The following is a 15,108-nucleotide window of genomic DNA, read 5'->3' as shown; positions in this document are numbered from 1 at the left end:
GCACCCACCTCGAGCTCAGGTGGTCTGGCCTCAGCCCCAATTTGCACAGGTGGCTGGACTGCTCAGGCCCAGCTGTGACCTCGGGGCCACCTGCCTGCACGACTCCACATGCGCACGCTCAGACTCGTGCCGACAGAGAGCTTCCAGACACACCGGGGCTTTGGTCAGAGTGTGGCCATCTGCACGCTGGACGACAGCTCAACCTGGGAGGCACGCCCAGCAGGGACCGGCCACAGCGACAGGCAGTAGCGATACTCCACGGAGGTGCTAAGGCTGCTGCAGCCCTGGTCTCTGCAGATAGTACTCTGTTCTTGTCTGCGGCAGGCTGCCAGGAACAGCAGCTGGGACAGGACAGGGCAGGCTGAGCACACGCCTCCTGTTCACAGTCTCTGTGTCAGCCCCCGGACCCCCAATGGTCCCTCCAGCCAGTGCGAGCAGAGGGCAGGCACCAGTGATGTCACTGGAACCCGGGAGCGAGGCCTGTGAGCACTGCTGGCCCAGCAGCACCAGCCGAGAACACAACCGGGCCACGCCCTCAGCCCAGCAGCGAGATGGAGGGCACCGAGGAGGGAAGCCTCGCAACCACCACCAGACAGCTGTGACGTGGCAGGTCCTGGGGCACTGCCACCCTGCTCTGCAGTCGCCCATGCCCAGGACCACATCTGTGATGAGCAGGTGACCATGGGAACCGCTGACAGCCAACAGCACTGTGCTCAGGCCAGCCAGCTGGGCAGGCAGACGACCCTGGGGGTTTTCCGGAAGCACAGAGCATGTTGGGTGGTGTCCGTCGCTCCGAAACAGGTATCTTTCAGAACGTGCATGACACTGGGAAAAGTGGGCATGACCCGTGTCCCTGAGGGACATTCGGGTAACTTGGGCAGAGATCGAGACACATTTTGCTCACAAACATTTCATGAATTGCTGTGAAATGGCACAGAAAAGGTATAATTCCCAGGGCTCTAGTCACGGTGACTAAACGAAAGCAGCCCTCCTGTGTCATCAGCATGCCCACTGCGTGATGACCTGTGACAGATGGACACACATGTAACTGACACCTACAACCCCCCACTGACCACGTCTCCCGGAAGATGCCCAGATAGAAACTGCTAAAGGACAGACACCCTGCTTGTCATGGAATGCAGAGGCCCTGGGGGAGCTGCACCACCTTGCCCAGTGCGAGCACAGGGAGCCCCGAGGCCGCAGGGAGCAGGTGAGGGGTCGCTATACCCGCCCTGTGCAGCACCCGTCCTGCCAGGCCGTGGGCACCTTCAGAAACGAGAGCAAATGACCTGGAAGTCTGTCCCCCTGGGGGGCATAGGCACCGGGGATGAGGCTCCCCCTCCACTGTTCAGCCCTCCCCAGAAAACGCTCCAGTGTTTGTAGGTCACAGCTAGTTGCACCTGCGCGCTCACTGCATGGCTGACAGCAGCAGACGGGGAGGTCTGGGGAGTGCCCCCGCCTGCACAGGACTCTGGCCAGGGCAGAGCCTCATAGGGGCTGGCCCAGACCTGTCTCCCACCCCTGCAGGGCCAGGAACACTGCCCCTCTGCACGAGGAGGAGATTCTGTCCAGTGTCCAGGCTCAGGGCCACCACAGTGCAAACCTGACGGTCACCGGCTGGTCTCCTTCCAAATGGTCCCTCGCTGGCCCCCAGGCCGTGCCTGCTGTGAGCCATCCCCCCCACGGAGCAGTCAGCACAGAGGTTCCCCCAGATCCCGAATAGCCCAGGCCACCACAGGCCTGGACTGCCCACGCCCATCCCCACCCACCTCTGGTGAGCAGCATGGGGGAACCTCCTGAATGACACCTGCCGGGCCCCACAGCAGGTCCACACACCCCAAAAACGCTCACGTGTACCCAACGCTCAGCACTCACTGACCCCACAGCCCCCTCTGAGAGCCGTGACCTCTCACACAGCTGAGTAGTGCCAGAGCTGGCATCTCAACCAGGGTGTCTGACTCCAAAGGGGAGGGCAGGAGAGAAAGGGGGATGATGAGGACAGCTGCAGGGGACATGGGCCTCCAGCAGGCCTGGCAGGGGACACGCCAAAGCGACAGCACAGCTGGCTCCTGGCTCAGACAGCTCTCCAGCCAGAGCTGAGGCTGTTGGGGCAGGACAGCCACATGCGGGCGACAGGAGCAGCCTGGGCCACCAGAACACAGAGAAGTGCTTGGGGAATGGTGCCGATGTCACAGGACACGTCCCCTTGAAGGGACACCGAGTGACATGACAGGATGGTGGGTCGTAACTGAGCACCGACACACACACTTGCATGCAGAATGAGTGAGAGTGCACTTCTCACAGCACAGCCCAGGGAGTGCGGGGAGGGCCCCCCCCCCCGTGCGTGACGCGGCTAAGGACACTGCGCGAGCACAGGAAGCAGATGCCGGTAGCCTCAGTGTCCCCCCCAGACCCTGAGGAGTTACAGAGGGGACAGAACCTCAGTGAGAAGCCAGACATACGAGACACACTGAGTGACAGTCTACCCAGAAGGTCCGCAAGGTAAGTGTCAAGATCATGAGAGATGAGACGGAGGAGGCGTGGCCCAGACGCAGGGCCGGGAGGAAGGCCCTCTGGGTGCAGCTGGGGACGCTGGGAATTCTCGGAATGATTTTTGCAACTTTCTTTTGTAGATCTGAATTATCTAAAATGGGAAGTGTTTTAAAGACCACAAAGTACACAGACATTAAAGGCTCCACTCCATCGTAGCATCAAAGACTCACACCTGACCTTTCAGCACGCACGCTTCCCTGTCTGACCCTCAGCTCACAACCAAGCAGACACTCCGGACGACCCATGCCAGGGTCCCCAAAGCAAACTCGGAGAGGAAGCCGCTGTGCTTGAGGCCCCAGCCCCAGGTCAGCTGGTGGCTCGGCCTCCACCCTCACACCCCACGGGGCTTCCCAGGAGCCCATTCCCGCGTGAGTTTACTGCTCACTATAGAGACGTGGAACTCGGGGTTCCTGCAGCTCCCTCACAGCAATGCTCACAGCCTCGGGCGCCCGAGTGCCAACCTCTCAGCACAGAGGGGAGAGCACGAGGGAGAGCAAAGAGCACTGAGGTGCCATGAAAGGCGACAGCTAACGGTGCGAAGACCTTCGAGTCAGAAGGCGCGAGAAGGCGTAGGGCTCCTGGGTAAGGGCACTGGTCAGCTACATTAAACTCAAAGGTCTGTCATCCTTGAATGTGCCTTTTAACTAGAATCATTTTTGTCCGGCTAGTTACCCAGTGCCACCTGCATGCCAGGCACGCTCCGGGCACCGGGACATGGGCAAGATGGGCGCGGCTCTGCCCTCCATCACTTCCTGCCAATCGACCTGCTCCTGACTCCTGGGGAAGGAACTGGCAGGGAGGAAAAGACACAAGGACAGACAGGCTGGAGGGGGTCGCCACCCAGCGGCCACAGGCAGAGCCCACCGCAGAAGCAGGGGCAGGGGGGAGCAGGCAGAGAGTGCTACAGCGGCAAGTGTGACGCAGCGGGCTCAACGTGCTCCGGGCTGCACCCCCTCACTCACATGCCCTGCTCTCCCGGCCCCCTGGGCAGACAGATGCCCCAGCTCTCAATCCTTGGGCCTCTTCCCCATTTGCAGCCCGGCCGGGGTGAGCTCATCCAGTCCATGGCTGCAAATGCTCACCTGCAGACACAGGCTGCCTCTGGGACTCCACCCACTGGCTCCTCCACTTCTCAGACCCCCTGTGGCCAAGGCTGGCAGATCCCACCCCTCCTCACCCCTCCCTCCTCAGCTGTCAGCTCCACCCTTCCAGGAGCTCAAGGCACCAAGCTTGATGGGGAGAATACACACAGTTACATACTTAAGATTCTGCATGTTAAAAATGGATGGAGTTTACTACTAAATGTAGTTACTAAAACTGTATGATAAATACTAAATAGCCTCTGTTCCTAGAAAACCTCAGAAAATCAACTGAGGAACTACTAGGCACCAGGAAGAGAATTCAGTATTGGTGTGCAAGCCCTATCAAACACAAACGGTCAAATTCTACAGAACATACAAGCCTCGAATAAGTAAGACATCTCGTTCTTGGACAGAAAGACTCGAGGATCTGAAGATATCAATTTTCTCTAACTCCAAACATGAACTTAACGTATTCCCAGTGAAAGTTTCAACAGAATTTTTATTTGGAAAAATTAATGTTCAAGAAAAGCCTGGGGGGAGGGGAGATGAAGCTTTCGACCTCAGGTGTCAGATGCATTATGGGAAAGAATGGCACAGAGACACAAATGCTTTAGTATCTGTGAACACACAGAAAAGGAAAAACAAAGAAACATCACAAAGCCAGTCAGACTCCGACATACACACAGTGAGTGGCATTTCAAATATAACCAATGAGGTGACAGCGTTTTAACAGCAGCCAAGAAGTGGGTCAGGGACGCCAGCGGGCACCTAGGTGGCTCAAACTGCCGGGCTGTCTGGGGCCAAGTTAGCCACAGCCACCAAACGACACTGCCAGACCCTGTACCCCAGCAATCCCTGTCTGGGAACAGGTCCAGCAGATATCCGAGCACGTGTTCCGAGAAGCACACATGCCACTTCCACAGCAGCACCACTGTGACAGCAGCAGACTGGGGACAACCCCATTATACTCTCCACAGGGGCTCATGAGATGTGACATCACAGGGTAGAAAGCTCTGAGGCCATCAAGAGATGGCTCAGCTACAGTCAGTCACCTGGAAAGCTTCTGAAGACCCCCCACGGCCGCACCAAGGCCAGGAGAATCGGCTCTCCTGGGGCTGGGGCGGGCCCAGAAATCAGCATTTTAAAGCCCAGAATTGCAGGCAGAGCCCCTGCTCCCCTCCAGCTCGGGCGTGCCAGACCTGACTGTGACCCGCCCCTGGGCACGGCGCCACCACGCCCACCAGGAGGAGGGCACTGGCCACAGGAAGACCGTCCCTGTCGGAGGCAGACTCAGCATGGACTAACAGCCCACGCAGAGGGTGCAGCACACGCAGCAAGAACAATACATACACTATGAAACACTTTCCAGAAGAAAACACGGGCAGTTGCTGTCCTTAGGGAGACTCACTCCCATCACACACTGCAGCTTTCCACAACGTCCACCTTAAACCCGCTGTCGGTCACTGCCCCACGACAAGTCAGCAGTCATGAGCGCTGGGACTCAGCCCACAAACAACTTGAGTTTTCTGACAGATCAATTTTGAGGAAAGGAGAGAAATTGAGGGTCAACAATAAGCGATGTGTAGTGGAGCCTTATTTGTAGATGTAAACAAACCTCTTACGGTTTGTTCATTAGACTATTAAGTGAAAGCTGGAAGTTTAAACACTGATGAAACAACGCAGCTGGTGACGAGAACACACAGGCTCGATATACTGTCTGCTCTCGCGTTGAGTTTAGATTCTTCCTAATTCGTCCTGGGAGATGCATAGCCGCTTTCCAATGGAAGCAAATGAGCTGGCATAAAAGTCACGCTTCTTTAGTGTTACAGGAAACACTCACTCACCTAGAAGCTGGTGGTGCCAGTCCTGAAGGCGCCAGGAGTGGCTGCCCTTCCTGGAACCCCGTCTAGCCCACTGAGCCCGCCACCTACCGCCTCAGCTCCCAACAGCTCTGGCCCTACCTCTGACTGTGACTTTAGGCAAAGTGTGAAGCCACTGCCGACACAAAGTCCGCGCCACCCAAAGGGAGGGACAGCAGGGAGCAGCTTTCTAAGCAGCATTGTTCCCCAGGCTTTCCCACATGGGACGGCGCAGCCGCGAGTCCGACAGCCTCCGCGGCTCTGTGGGCCCCTTCCCTGGGCGGCAGAGGGACAGGCGGGCTGCACCCAGGTCACACAGCCACTGAGTAGGTCGGTGCGGGAGCACTCTGTCCCTCATCCAGGCCCAGCTCCCAGGGAAGAAACACTTGTTCCAGAACACAATTACTCCCGGTGCCACCTTCTCCCTTTTCTCTTCTAAGGAATTCTGTTCGTGATTCTAAAGGCAAAGCGGGAGGCAGCCCAGCCCAGCTACAGCGACACCTGCCGGCGGAGAGGAGCACTGCCTTTCCGACTCCGACACTCATACACAAGGACCACGGACTGCCCCACCCACACCCCTACCCCGACAGGAGATGAAGCCAGAGAGAGAGAGTGAGGAGCACGGCTCCGGGCCTGACTGGATGGGCACTCAGCTCTCGGCCAGGTTCACTGTCACCCCAAAACCCATGAGGGAGATGCTGTGACCACCTCCGCTTCACAGGAGATGCGGGAAGGTGACATGGCTTGCCCAAGGGAAGACACTTCCCAGGTGGCAGTGTCTACGGGCTCTGGGTGCGCAGTCCCCCATATCAGACGGCCTCTCCAGGGGTCCCTGAGGCGGAGAGGACCGTGGGCACACGCCCCCACAGGAAGGGCGGCAACAGGACTGGGGCAAGTCTCCCAACGGCAGGTGTTCATGGCTGTGTGACAGGTGGGTCTGGCCTGACCTGACCAGGAGAAAAAGGAGGACACTGAGGCCACTGCCCTGCCACCTTGTGCCACAAAGCCTTGTCACGCAGCTGCACACAAGAAGAGCTCAAGCAACGCTGAGACAGGTCGGGGTAGTACCAGGGAGGCCCCCTCACACCCACCGCTGCCTGGGCCCAGTGAGAAAGCAGCAGCTCTTACTTAGGGGGGGCTGGGGGCTCCCTCGGGACCGCCACAGCGCCCACGTCTGCGCCCGGCGACTCCGCCTCCTTCCGCACGGGCTGCTCGGGCCCGGCTGTGTCTGCATTTGTGTCCGCATTCGTGTCCGCATCCGTGTCCGCAGTGGGGCCAGCCGCCAGCTCCTGCTCCGCAGCCGCCTCGTCCTCCCGCCTCGTCTTCTCCTCCAGCTCTTTCCTCCTCTTGTCATCGTCCTGACGGGCCATGTGGTCAAAGGTTCTGAACACCTGAAAGCAAACAGCCAGGCACCAATGAGCTCACCTTCCAGAGTGCACCACACGAGGCTGGTGCAGCAACACGCAGTAAGAAGGAACAGCAGCAAGGGGGACAGCGCCGCCACCGGCCAGGGGGACACGCACTCGGCTGGCCCGACTTCTGGCAGGCAGTGTCCCCTCCTGGGGGAGCTCCAACCTGACCAGGGAGGCCTCACAAGCCACGGCCGCAGGAGCCCCACTTGTCGCCTCACGATGCAAGACTGAACGGCCCTGCCGCCATCACCCTCAGCCCGTCTGTCCAGGTGCTGTCCAGCTGCGCGGCCGTGCAAAGCACTCGCTGCCCAGGTACTGAGCGCTGCCCAGGCCCACAGCTCAGACGGCAGACGGCAGAGGAGATGGAGCTGAAGTTCACTCGCAGGACAGCAGCAGGCACCGTGCGCAGCTGGCAGCGGCCTCCCTGGCTCGGCGGCCTGGGTCTCCGAAGGCTGGGAGTTCAGCCCAACAAACCTCCAGGATGTGCCAGCGGTGCGCAAAGCACGGCCTCCTACTGACAGCTCCCGCTCTCTCCAAACGCAGAAGGTAAACCAGCCCTGCCTCCGTCTCTCCTGGGACACGGTCACACCCATAAAAGTGCTGGGATTGTCCCCCCAGGAAGTGCACATGAAACATGGCCCAAACACGTCCAAGGGCACACATAACCCTGGAAGTGCAGCCAGGACAGACCCACACATGACGACCTGACGGCAAAGGCTGAGGTCACACCCGCCAGGCCTTCACAATGAGGCAAACGAGCATTGCTGCTAAGAGAAACATGGAGGGGTTTCCTGGAAGGAAGGGGTCTGGTCAGACCTTCAACGAAAGGCAGGCCCGTGTTCCTCGGGAAACCACAGCCTCCAGAGGCGGGGTCCTCAAGAAAAAGTCCCTGTGGCTGCTGAAGGCAGGAGGCTGGGAGACCGCACCTAGGAGCACGGTGGGAGCAGATTGCCAGTCACCCAGACACCGTGCCCCTTGGTGTTTGCCAACAGCACTGAACACTAACTCCACACAAAACCCCGCACACGGATGTTTAGAGCAGCTTTATTCACTACTCTCCAAACTAGGAGCAGAGATGTCCTTCAGTGGGTGGGTGGACAAACTGCCCATCCAGACAGAGGGACGTAAAGAGCACTACAGAGACGAGCTGTCAGCCACGGAAAGACACGCAGGAACTTCAAGTGCATGTTACTAAGTGACAGAAGACAGTCTGAAAAGGCTGCACACTGTAATGGTTCCAACTATGTGACATCCTGTAAAATGCAAAACTATAGAGACAGTAAAAGGGTCAGCGTTTAGGGGAGAGGGAGAAATGAATGGGGGAGCATGGAGGACGCCAGGGCAGTGAAACCACTCTGTGTGACACTGTAATGATGGACACGTGACACAATGCATTTGTCCAAACCCACAGAACGTACACAACCCAGAGTGACTCTAAAGCTAGTTGGGGTGACAATGACATGTCAGTGTGGGTTCATCAACTGTATCAAAGGTCATGACTCTGGGGAGGGCTGCATGTGGGAGGGGCTGTGGGAACTCTGGGCCTTCCCCTCGATTTTGCTGTGAACCTAAAACTGCTCTAAAAAAAGTTGTCTTATGATAAAAGAAAAACCCCAAATGTTTTACCAGTGGGCAGGAGTCCATTTCCAAAGGCTAGGACATACCCCGACATTAAATAATCGTGTCCTGTGCACTGAGCAGGCACAGACTGAAGAAGGTACGAACACACCAAGCCACGCCAAACGTTTGGCAAAGTCTCTCAAGACCTATGACAGCGCCAAGAACAGGAGCACTGCCGTTTCAAAGGCCATGGAGTCGCGCTCCGAGGGCAGCTGCCTGCCAGAGGTCCTGCAGTGAGAGAGGAAAGGAAACCACTGACAGACGCAGCGGGGAGACAAAGGCCTGAGGCTGAAGACAGGAGACGATGCTGACCCGCTCCTCCTTCTGACACCTGAGCTCTCTGGCCTCCACATTTGTGACCCTGACCCTCTGCCCTTGGAGCTGCTCATCCTCCTGACACCCCAGACCTTCTTCTTATTCCACAAAAACAGCAACAGCACGGCTCCTCTAACAGCCGGGACCCTGCGGACCCTGCCTGATGGGCCCAGGCAGCCCTGCCCTGCTCACCAGCACCCCCAGCTCTCACTCATTCTAGAGTCGCGGACCACAGGGCCAGAAGAGTCATCTATGACCTCCAACCAACCTTCTCAACTGACAGCGGAGAGTTACTGGCCCAAGATCTCCCCACGAGCTCCGTGAGGGACAAATGGAGCCAGAACTCTCCTGGGCGGGCTTCTCCCACGCAGGCTGGCGAGAGACTCCCAGATAAACAGCGTCAACGAAAACAAACAAAATGTCATTCTGAACTATTTTCTTAAAACACACTAACATATCACGGAAAGAAACGCACTTTTCGCCTGCATCTTTCCTGATGAGTGGCCTTTGGCTACGCATCCAGGCTGTGCAAGCCCTCACAATTAGGAGGAAAAGTCTGACCAGTTTTACACCACCCCCCAAATTATCAGGGAACGCTTTTGAGTTCCCGAATGGAGCACCCCAACACTCCCATCCAAACCCTCTTTGCCTGTGTTCTGAAGAGACCCCAAGCACCTCCTCTCAGGTGGGGTGGCCATAGGAAGTACTCTTTTGCCATCAAGTCAGAGGCCGATGAGCACAGTGAGGTCAGGAGGCCATCCAGTACCACTGGGAGGTGACACTGAGTGGTACCAAGTCCCTAGCTCTGACCCGGCATCTTTTCTTTCTTTTTGAGGCACAGGTGACAGCACCCTATTCATTTCAGGTATATACGCAGAGACTGACAGCTGGACCCTCAGTGATCCCCACGACCACTGCCATGACCTGCCGCGTGGCACGCTGTCACAACAGCACTGACTACCACCCTAAGCCGTGCGTTTCAGCCCACGGCTTAGCTGTTTTGTAACTGGAAACCTGTCCTCGCTCAGTACCTTGGTGTCCCACCCACAACAAAACTGTGCGGTGCTGAACCCGGCTTCACAGATGTCCTGCCACACGCCCCTGCAGTTAAGGGACAGCTCCCAGGAGTCACCCTGACCCTCCAACCAAGACACCCAGGGAATGTCTGCTTTGGTAAACTTCCTGGGCAATACTGACGGGCAGGAACCACTTCCAGAAACGGAACCCCTCTCCACACTGTGCTGGAAACTGTCCCCTCAGTTTCTGTGACACTTACTACACCACCCCTCCCACTCTACAGCTTCCTGCTTCTCCTCTCCCTTCCCGACCCTCCACCTTCAGCTCTTCTCTCCCTCAAACCACCCAGGTCTCTGGCGCCCCAAGGTCCAGTCCCAAACCCAACAGCCTGGGGGCAGGGGCTTCTGTCTACGACTCCAAATTAACTTGTCTAAAACTAGGCTTTTCCCCAAACTCAAGTGACAGTACAGTTAATGCATTATCGTTACTCCACCCGCCCAAGTTTGAAACCTTGGGTCATCTCTGATTCGTCCCTGCCCTGCCCTGCTCTGCTCTCACCTCCACTTAAACTGGTCACCAAGTCTTAACCGTGAACATAGTAGGTTTACATGTAGATACCAGATAAATGAGTTACCTGTCATTTCATCTGTAAAACAAGGGCAAAGCCCAACCTTTCAGGTTGTGTTAGCATTAAGTAAGATAACGTCCTGACCTGTAAAACCCCCACCATAATAACTGTTCCTTTCTCTTCCACACCCTTTCTGCAAGCTGCACTCACCCTAGATCCCAGCATTCCCACCCTACCATGCGTGGAATGGTTAAATGACGGAGCAGAAACATCTGGAATCACAAAAACGAAGTTTTGAGTTCCAGCTCTACAAGTCTGGTCAATCACCTGCCTTGCTGAGCTAGCACCCTCACCTGCCAAAAACATCAACTGCATCTACTTCCCAGGACTGTCCACGAAAGTAGCAAACTGTTACAGGGCCTGCTAGGAACCCTGTCAGATGGTGCGAGGCCACTGGAAGGATGAGGACGAGCCTTCAGTTCTGAAATTGACACCCAACTCTACCCCCCATTAGACTGTATCATCTTTAGTTACTAAAACACTGTGAGCTTTGGTTTCTTCCTCAGGCACCAGGGAAACTCCCGAGCAACCCACAGGTTGCAGCAAGACTTCAGGTCACGTTGGAAGCACTGTATAAACTGTGAAGTGCCAGAGGACTGTGGGAGGTGCCACCTGCGTTTCCACTTTCTCAGGTTCCTACCCAAAGGCTCAACGCTCAACTGAAGGCCCACTGTCATGGCATCACAGTCCCACCTCCCCTTTCTGACTCCAAACCATCCTTTCTATTCCTTTCCTTCCATGGCTGCCACACAACTGGCCTTGCACAGTTGTTCCTGCCTGTGTTTTTCCTTCTCAACTATAACAAGTGTCACAAGGAGAGACCATTACTTAAACACCCAAACCACGGTGCACCTCTGCCTGTTTCGGCTGAGTGCAAACAGGATCAGCAAGGACTTGCTTATTACACTCCCAGGTACCCAGTCAGCTTCAGTGAGTGTTCACGGGACCTCAGACATACAATACACGTAACCTGGGATGTACAGACATACGCTCCAATGTGCCGTCTCGGACCTGGGCCGGCACGTTTCCAACGAGGGGGCCGCACCCACCAGTCGTCACAGTCTCCCTCCCTCCTCCGGTCTGTGGCCTGGGCAGTCGCGGGGCTCGTTTTCACTCCCCGACTGGCAGCCCCTGGCACCGCCGGGGCTCCTGGGCTGCGAACGCCAAGCTGGCCCTGAGCGGGCTGTGCTGCGTCTGACTCCCACGCGCACCCTGTGTCACCCAGGCCGTCGAGAGCCAGTCCTGCTCCCACAGGGGGACAGCTTGATATGCGACCAGCGTCTCTGCTTCCTCGCAGCCCCGGCCCCAGGAGGAGAGTCCGGGGAAGCGCCAGAGGGGGAACTGAGGCCGGGAGCGGAGCGAAGGGCGGACTCGCGAGGGGCGGCGATTCCCGGGGGTCGGGGGTCCCGGGGATCGGGCGCCCGGAGGCGGGGCTCCCCCCGCCCGCCCCACCCCCCGCCCGCCCGCCCGGCGCGCGTCACCTGCAGCACCAGCGCCTGCGCGGCCCCCGGCGGGAAGCCCATGCGGTCGGACGGGTGGCGCAGCAGGCGGTAGAAGTCGGTCTTGCGGTAGAGGAAGCCGAAGAGCACGCGCAGGAAGTCCTGGACGTTGCCCACGTGCTGCAGGATGCCCAGCAGGGCCTGGTCGTACAGCTCGGCCGCCCCGGGCTCCATGGCGTCGCCGGCAGGAGGACAGCGCGCTCGCGGCAGGCGCGGCCCGGACGCCGGCCGACGGCCACTTCCGGTGCGCCGCGGTAACGGCCCCGCCGCTGGCGCGCCCGCGGAACTTCCGGTCCGCGCTCGGCCGGCCCGGCGGCCGCTCTGCGCTGGGCGGTCTCGCCGCTGGCCCCGCCCCGCCGCCCCGCTGGTTTCCCGGGCTGCCTCGCTGAGGGGTGCACTCGGGCCCCGAAGTGGCTCCTAGACGCCAGCGGGCCAGGGGCTGCGCGCCTGAGGGCGCCCCGTGGCCATGTTGGAAACGGGCGGAAGCGTGCGGCGGGGCGGCACCACGTCGCCCGGGCCTGTCCTGTGGTCTGCGGGTCGCGCGACCGCCCGGGTGCCCGGATCCCTGCTTTCCCGGCGCGACCGCGCGAGCCTTGCGCTGATGGGCGGGAGGAGGAACGTGCGTGCGTGCGGGTGGCGTGCGCCCCGTTAACGGCAGAGGGCGGGTGAACTGCAAGGTGGCGTCGCAAGCAGAAGGGAGAACGTAGCGTGCGTGCCCGAGTGCTGCGTGGGGACGGTGCGCGACAGCCGCGGTGCCATCGTCGGGAAACGTGCGTGTGCGTGGTGTACATACGCCTGCCCCACGTGTTGTCCAAGGACAAAAGTTAAAAACAGTGTCAAAGATTTTACTCAACAGTTTAATTAACGAAGTCACCGGTGACGTGATAAAGCTGGTTCGCAGCACTGGGAGGAACTGGGTCCTAACAGAAAACAGCCAGGTTGTTGGGTTGGACACAAAGCTGGCTGGTGTCCTACATGATGGTAAAACCGAAGGTTACCTTTTCTAGTAGATAAGCAATGATTCGCATCTCAACGACTCAGATCTGCAAGTTAACATATATCCTCATGGTGTATGGGTTCCAAGGAATTGTAAATAAAGTCAAACTCAAATTGCCCTAGAGAAGTGGTTCTGAAACTTTTTAGACTCAGGACCCATTTATGCTGTTAAAACCTACTGAAGACTCCGGTAGTCTTCATGTGGGTTATGCTTATTGATAGTTACCATATTGGGAATTAAAACAAAATTTTAAAATATTCATTTTTAGTCTATGAAAAGCACATTACATGTTAACATTTTTATGAAAAGCTGTTCTTCAAAGCAAGAAAAGTTTAGTGAAAAGAGTAGCATAGATTTACAGTTTTCAATCTCTTCAGGGTCTGGCTGAAGAGAAGACAGCAGGATCTGACATCGGCTGCCCCGAACCCTGCAGCAATATCTTGGGATTGATGTATATGAAGAAAGCCCAGCTCACAGTCAGCGGCTGTAAATGAGAGGACTGTTTTTATTGTCTTTTCAAATAACTTCATTATTCTTTGAAACTACACCCAAATTCAGCTAGTGGTAGTTATCTTAGAGGTTAGGTGCAATATGGAATCTGAAACATATCAATAAATGTTTCCTACTTTGTCACACCAATATCCATTGGTCTGTCCTGCTTAGAATGGATCTTCTACACACACAGGTACAGTGTCCCTGAATACCCACAGAAGAAAGGCCACATGTGCAGACAGCAGCATTTCAGCCACATCTGAGTCAGGAAGAGAGGTCTTACCAGACACCAATCCTGACTCCAGACTCCAGAATTGTGGGAAAACTAATTCCTGTTGTTTAAGCCACCCAGTCTGTGGTACTTTCTTACGGCAGCCCGAGTACACACAAGCACCGCCTTGATTCCTGCTAAGACCAGCAGTGTTACCCACCGTTGCTTTTGTGCCATCATTGCAAATGTCTATACAGTGAAAAAGTAAATAACCGCATTTATTACTTTGATCTTGGAGACCGCCCCGGAGTCAACAGACTATACTCTTGAGAACCACTGCCCTAGAGAATTAGGGAGTCCTGGGATGGGCCTGTTACGTAATGCCTCAGTCTGACTTGGGAAGGACATGCAGCCATCTGCTTGCTGTATTTCCAGGTTTTGAATAACATCTGAAAGCATCACAAGAGGTCAACAGAAACTGCTTCTGCAGAGGGGACTCGGGAAACAGGACAGAACAGAGGAGGCCGCCTTTGAAGTCGGTACCATGTGCTTGCATTCCCTGTTCAAAAAGTAAATAAAATATTTAAAGTGAGGAGGAAGCTAAACATACTCTTACCATACAATCCAGCAATCACACTCAGGTATTCACCCAACTGGGCTGAAGACCTTGTCCACACGAAAACATACAGATGTTTATAGCAGCTTTACTCATAATTGCCAAAAACTGGAGGCAACCAAGACACCCTTGAAGAGATGAATGGATGAACACACTCGTCCATGCACATACTGAAACACTGTCATCAGCAAGAAGGAATGAGCACCCCAGCAGCAGAGTGATGTTGGTGGATCTTGAAAAACGTATTGCTCAGAGGTAGAAGCCAGTCTGAGAAGGCTGCCACGCAGTATGACATCCTGAAAAGTGGCGGGGTTGTGGAAACAGTAATCAGAGCAGTGTTTGCCAGGGCTTGGGTGTGAAGAAAAGTGGGATGGGTGAAGCTGTGGTAGTCGAGACTGCTGTTGGACACTTGGCACATGTATTGTCAAAGCCAGAGACGTTTATAGCACCTAGAACAACCTTAATGTGCACAAATTTTAAACAATCCAGAGATTGGGGCTTGGAACAGAATGCGGAATGTGACAAAACAATCTATTACCAATGTATGAGACAGCCCCACTGAATGGAGATGCTGACCTGGGTAAACCGGAAATGAATGGAGTGGGCGGGGCCAAGGGACTGCACGAGGAAACTTCATTCTAATGTTTTCCGCAGGGTTATCCATTCTGAAAATCGTGCATCTGCACAGCGGAAATGAGCAACTGAGGCAGTGGTGTGGGAGGTGGAGCCAGGCTTCTCGCTGTTGGCTGGTTACAGACAAGCAAGGGAGGAGCCTGGAGTGATCCGTGTGGTGGTGGGTTAGAGCTG

At 56.4% G+C, this 15,108-nt stretch overlaps 1 protein-coding gene across 1 annotated transcript in view; it reads right to left on the bottom strand.

The window, feature by feature from the left end:
* Window positions 1-12,722, bottom strand: part of NUDCD3 (NudC domain containing 3) — a 38,548-nt gene extending 25,826 nt beyond the window's left edge. Inside the window, exons 1-2 of the mRNA XM_074312109.1 lie at window positions 11,968-12,722; window positions 6,623-6,885 (exon numbers count right to left, since the gene is read on the bottom strand). Coding sequence (XP_074168210.1) covers window positions 6,623-6,885; window positions 11,968-12,159 — 455 coding nt within the window. The 5' untranslated portion in view covers window positions 12,160-12,722. The remainder of the gene's footprint in view (window positions 1-6,622; window positions 6,886-11,967) is intronic.
* Between the last annotated feature and the right edge of the window lie 2,386 nt (window positions 12,723-15,108).

The sequence above is a fragment of the Rhinolophus sinicus genome, linkage group LG09, assembly GCF_036562045.2.
Source record: "Rhinolophus sinicus isolate RSC01 linkage group LG09, ASM3656204v1, whole genome shotgun sequence".
NCBI lineage: Eukaryota > Metazoa > Chordata > Mammalia > Chiroptera > Rhinolophidae > Rhinolophus > Rhinolophus sinicus.
This window is presented reverse-complemented; position numbering and strand designations above follow the sequence as displayed.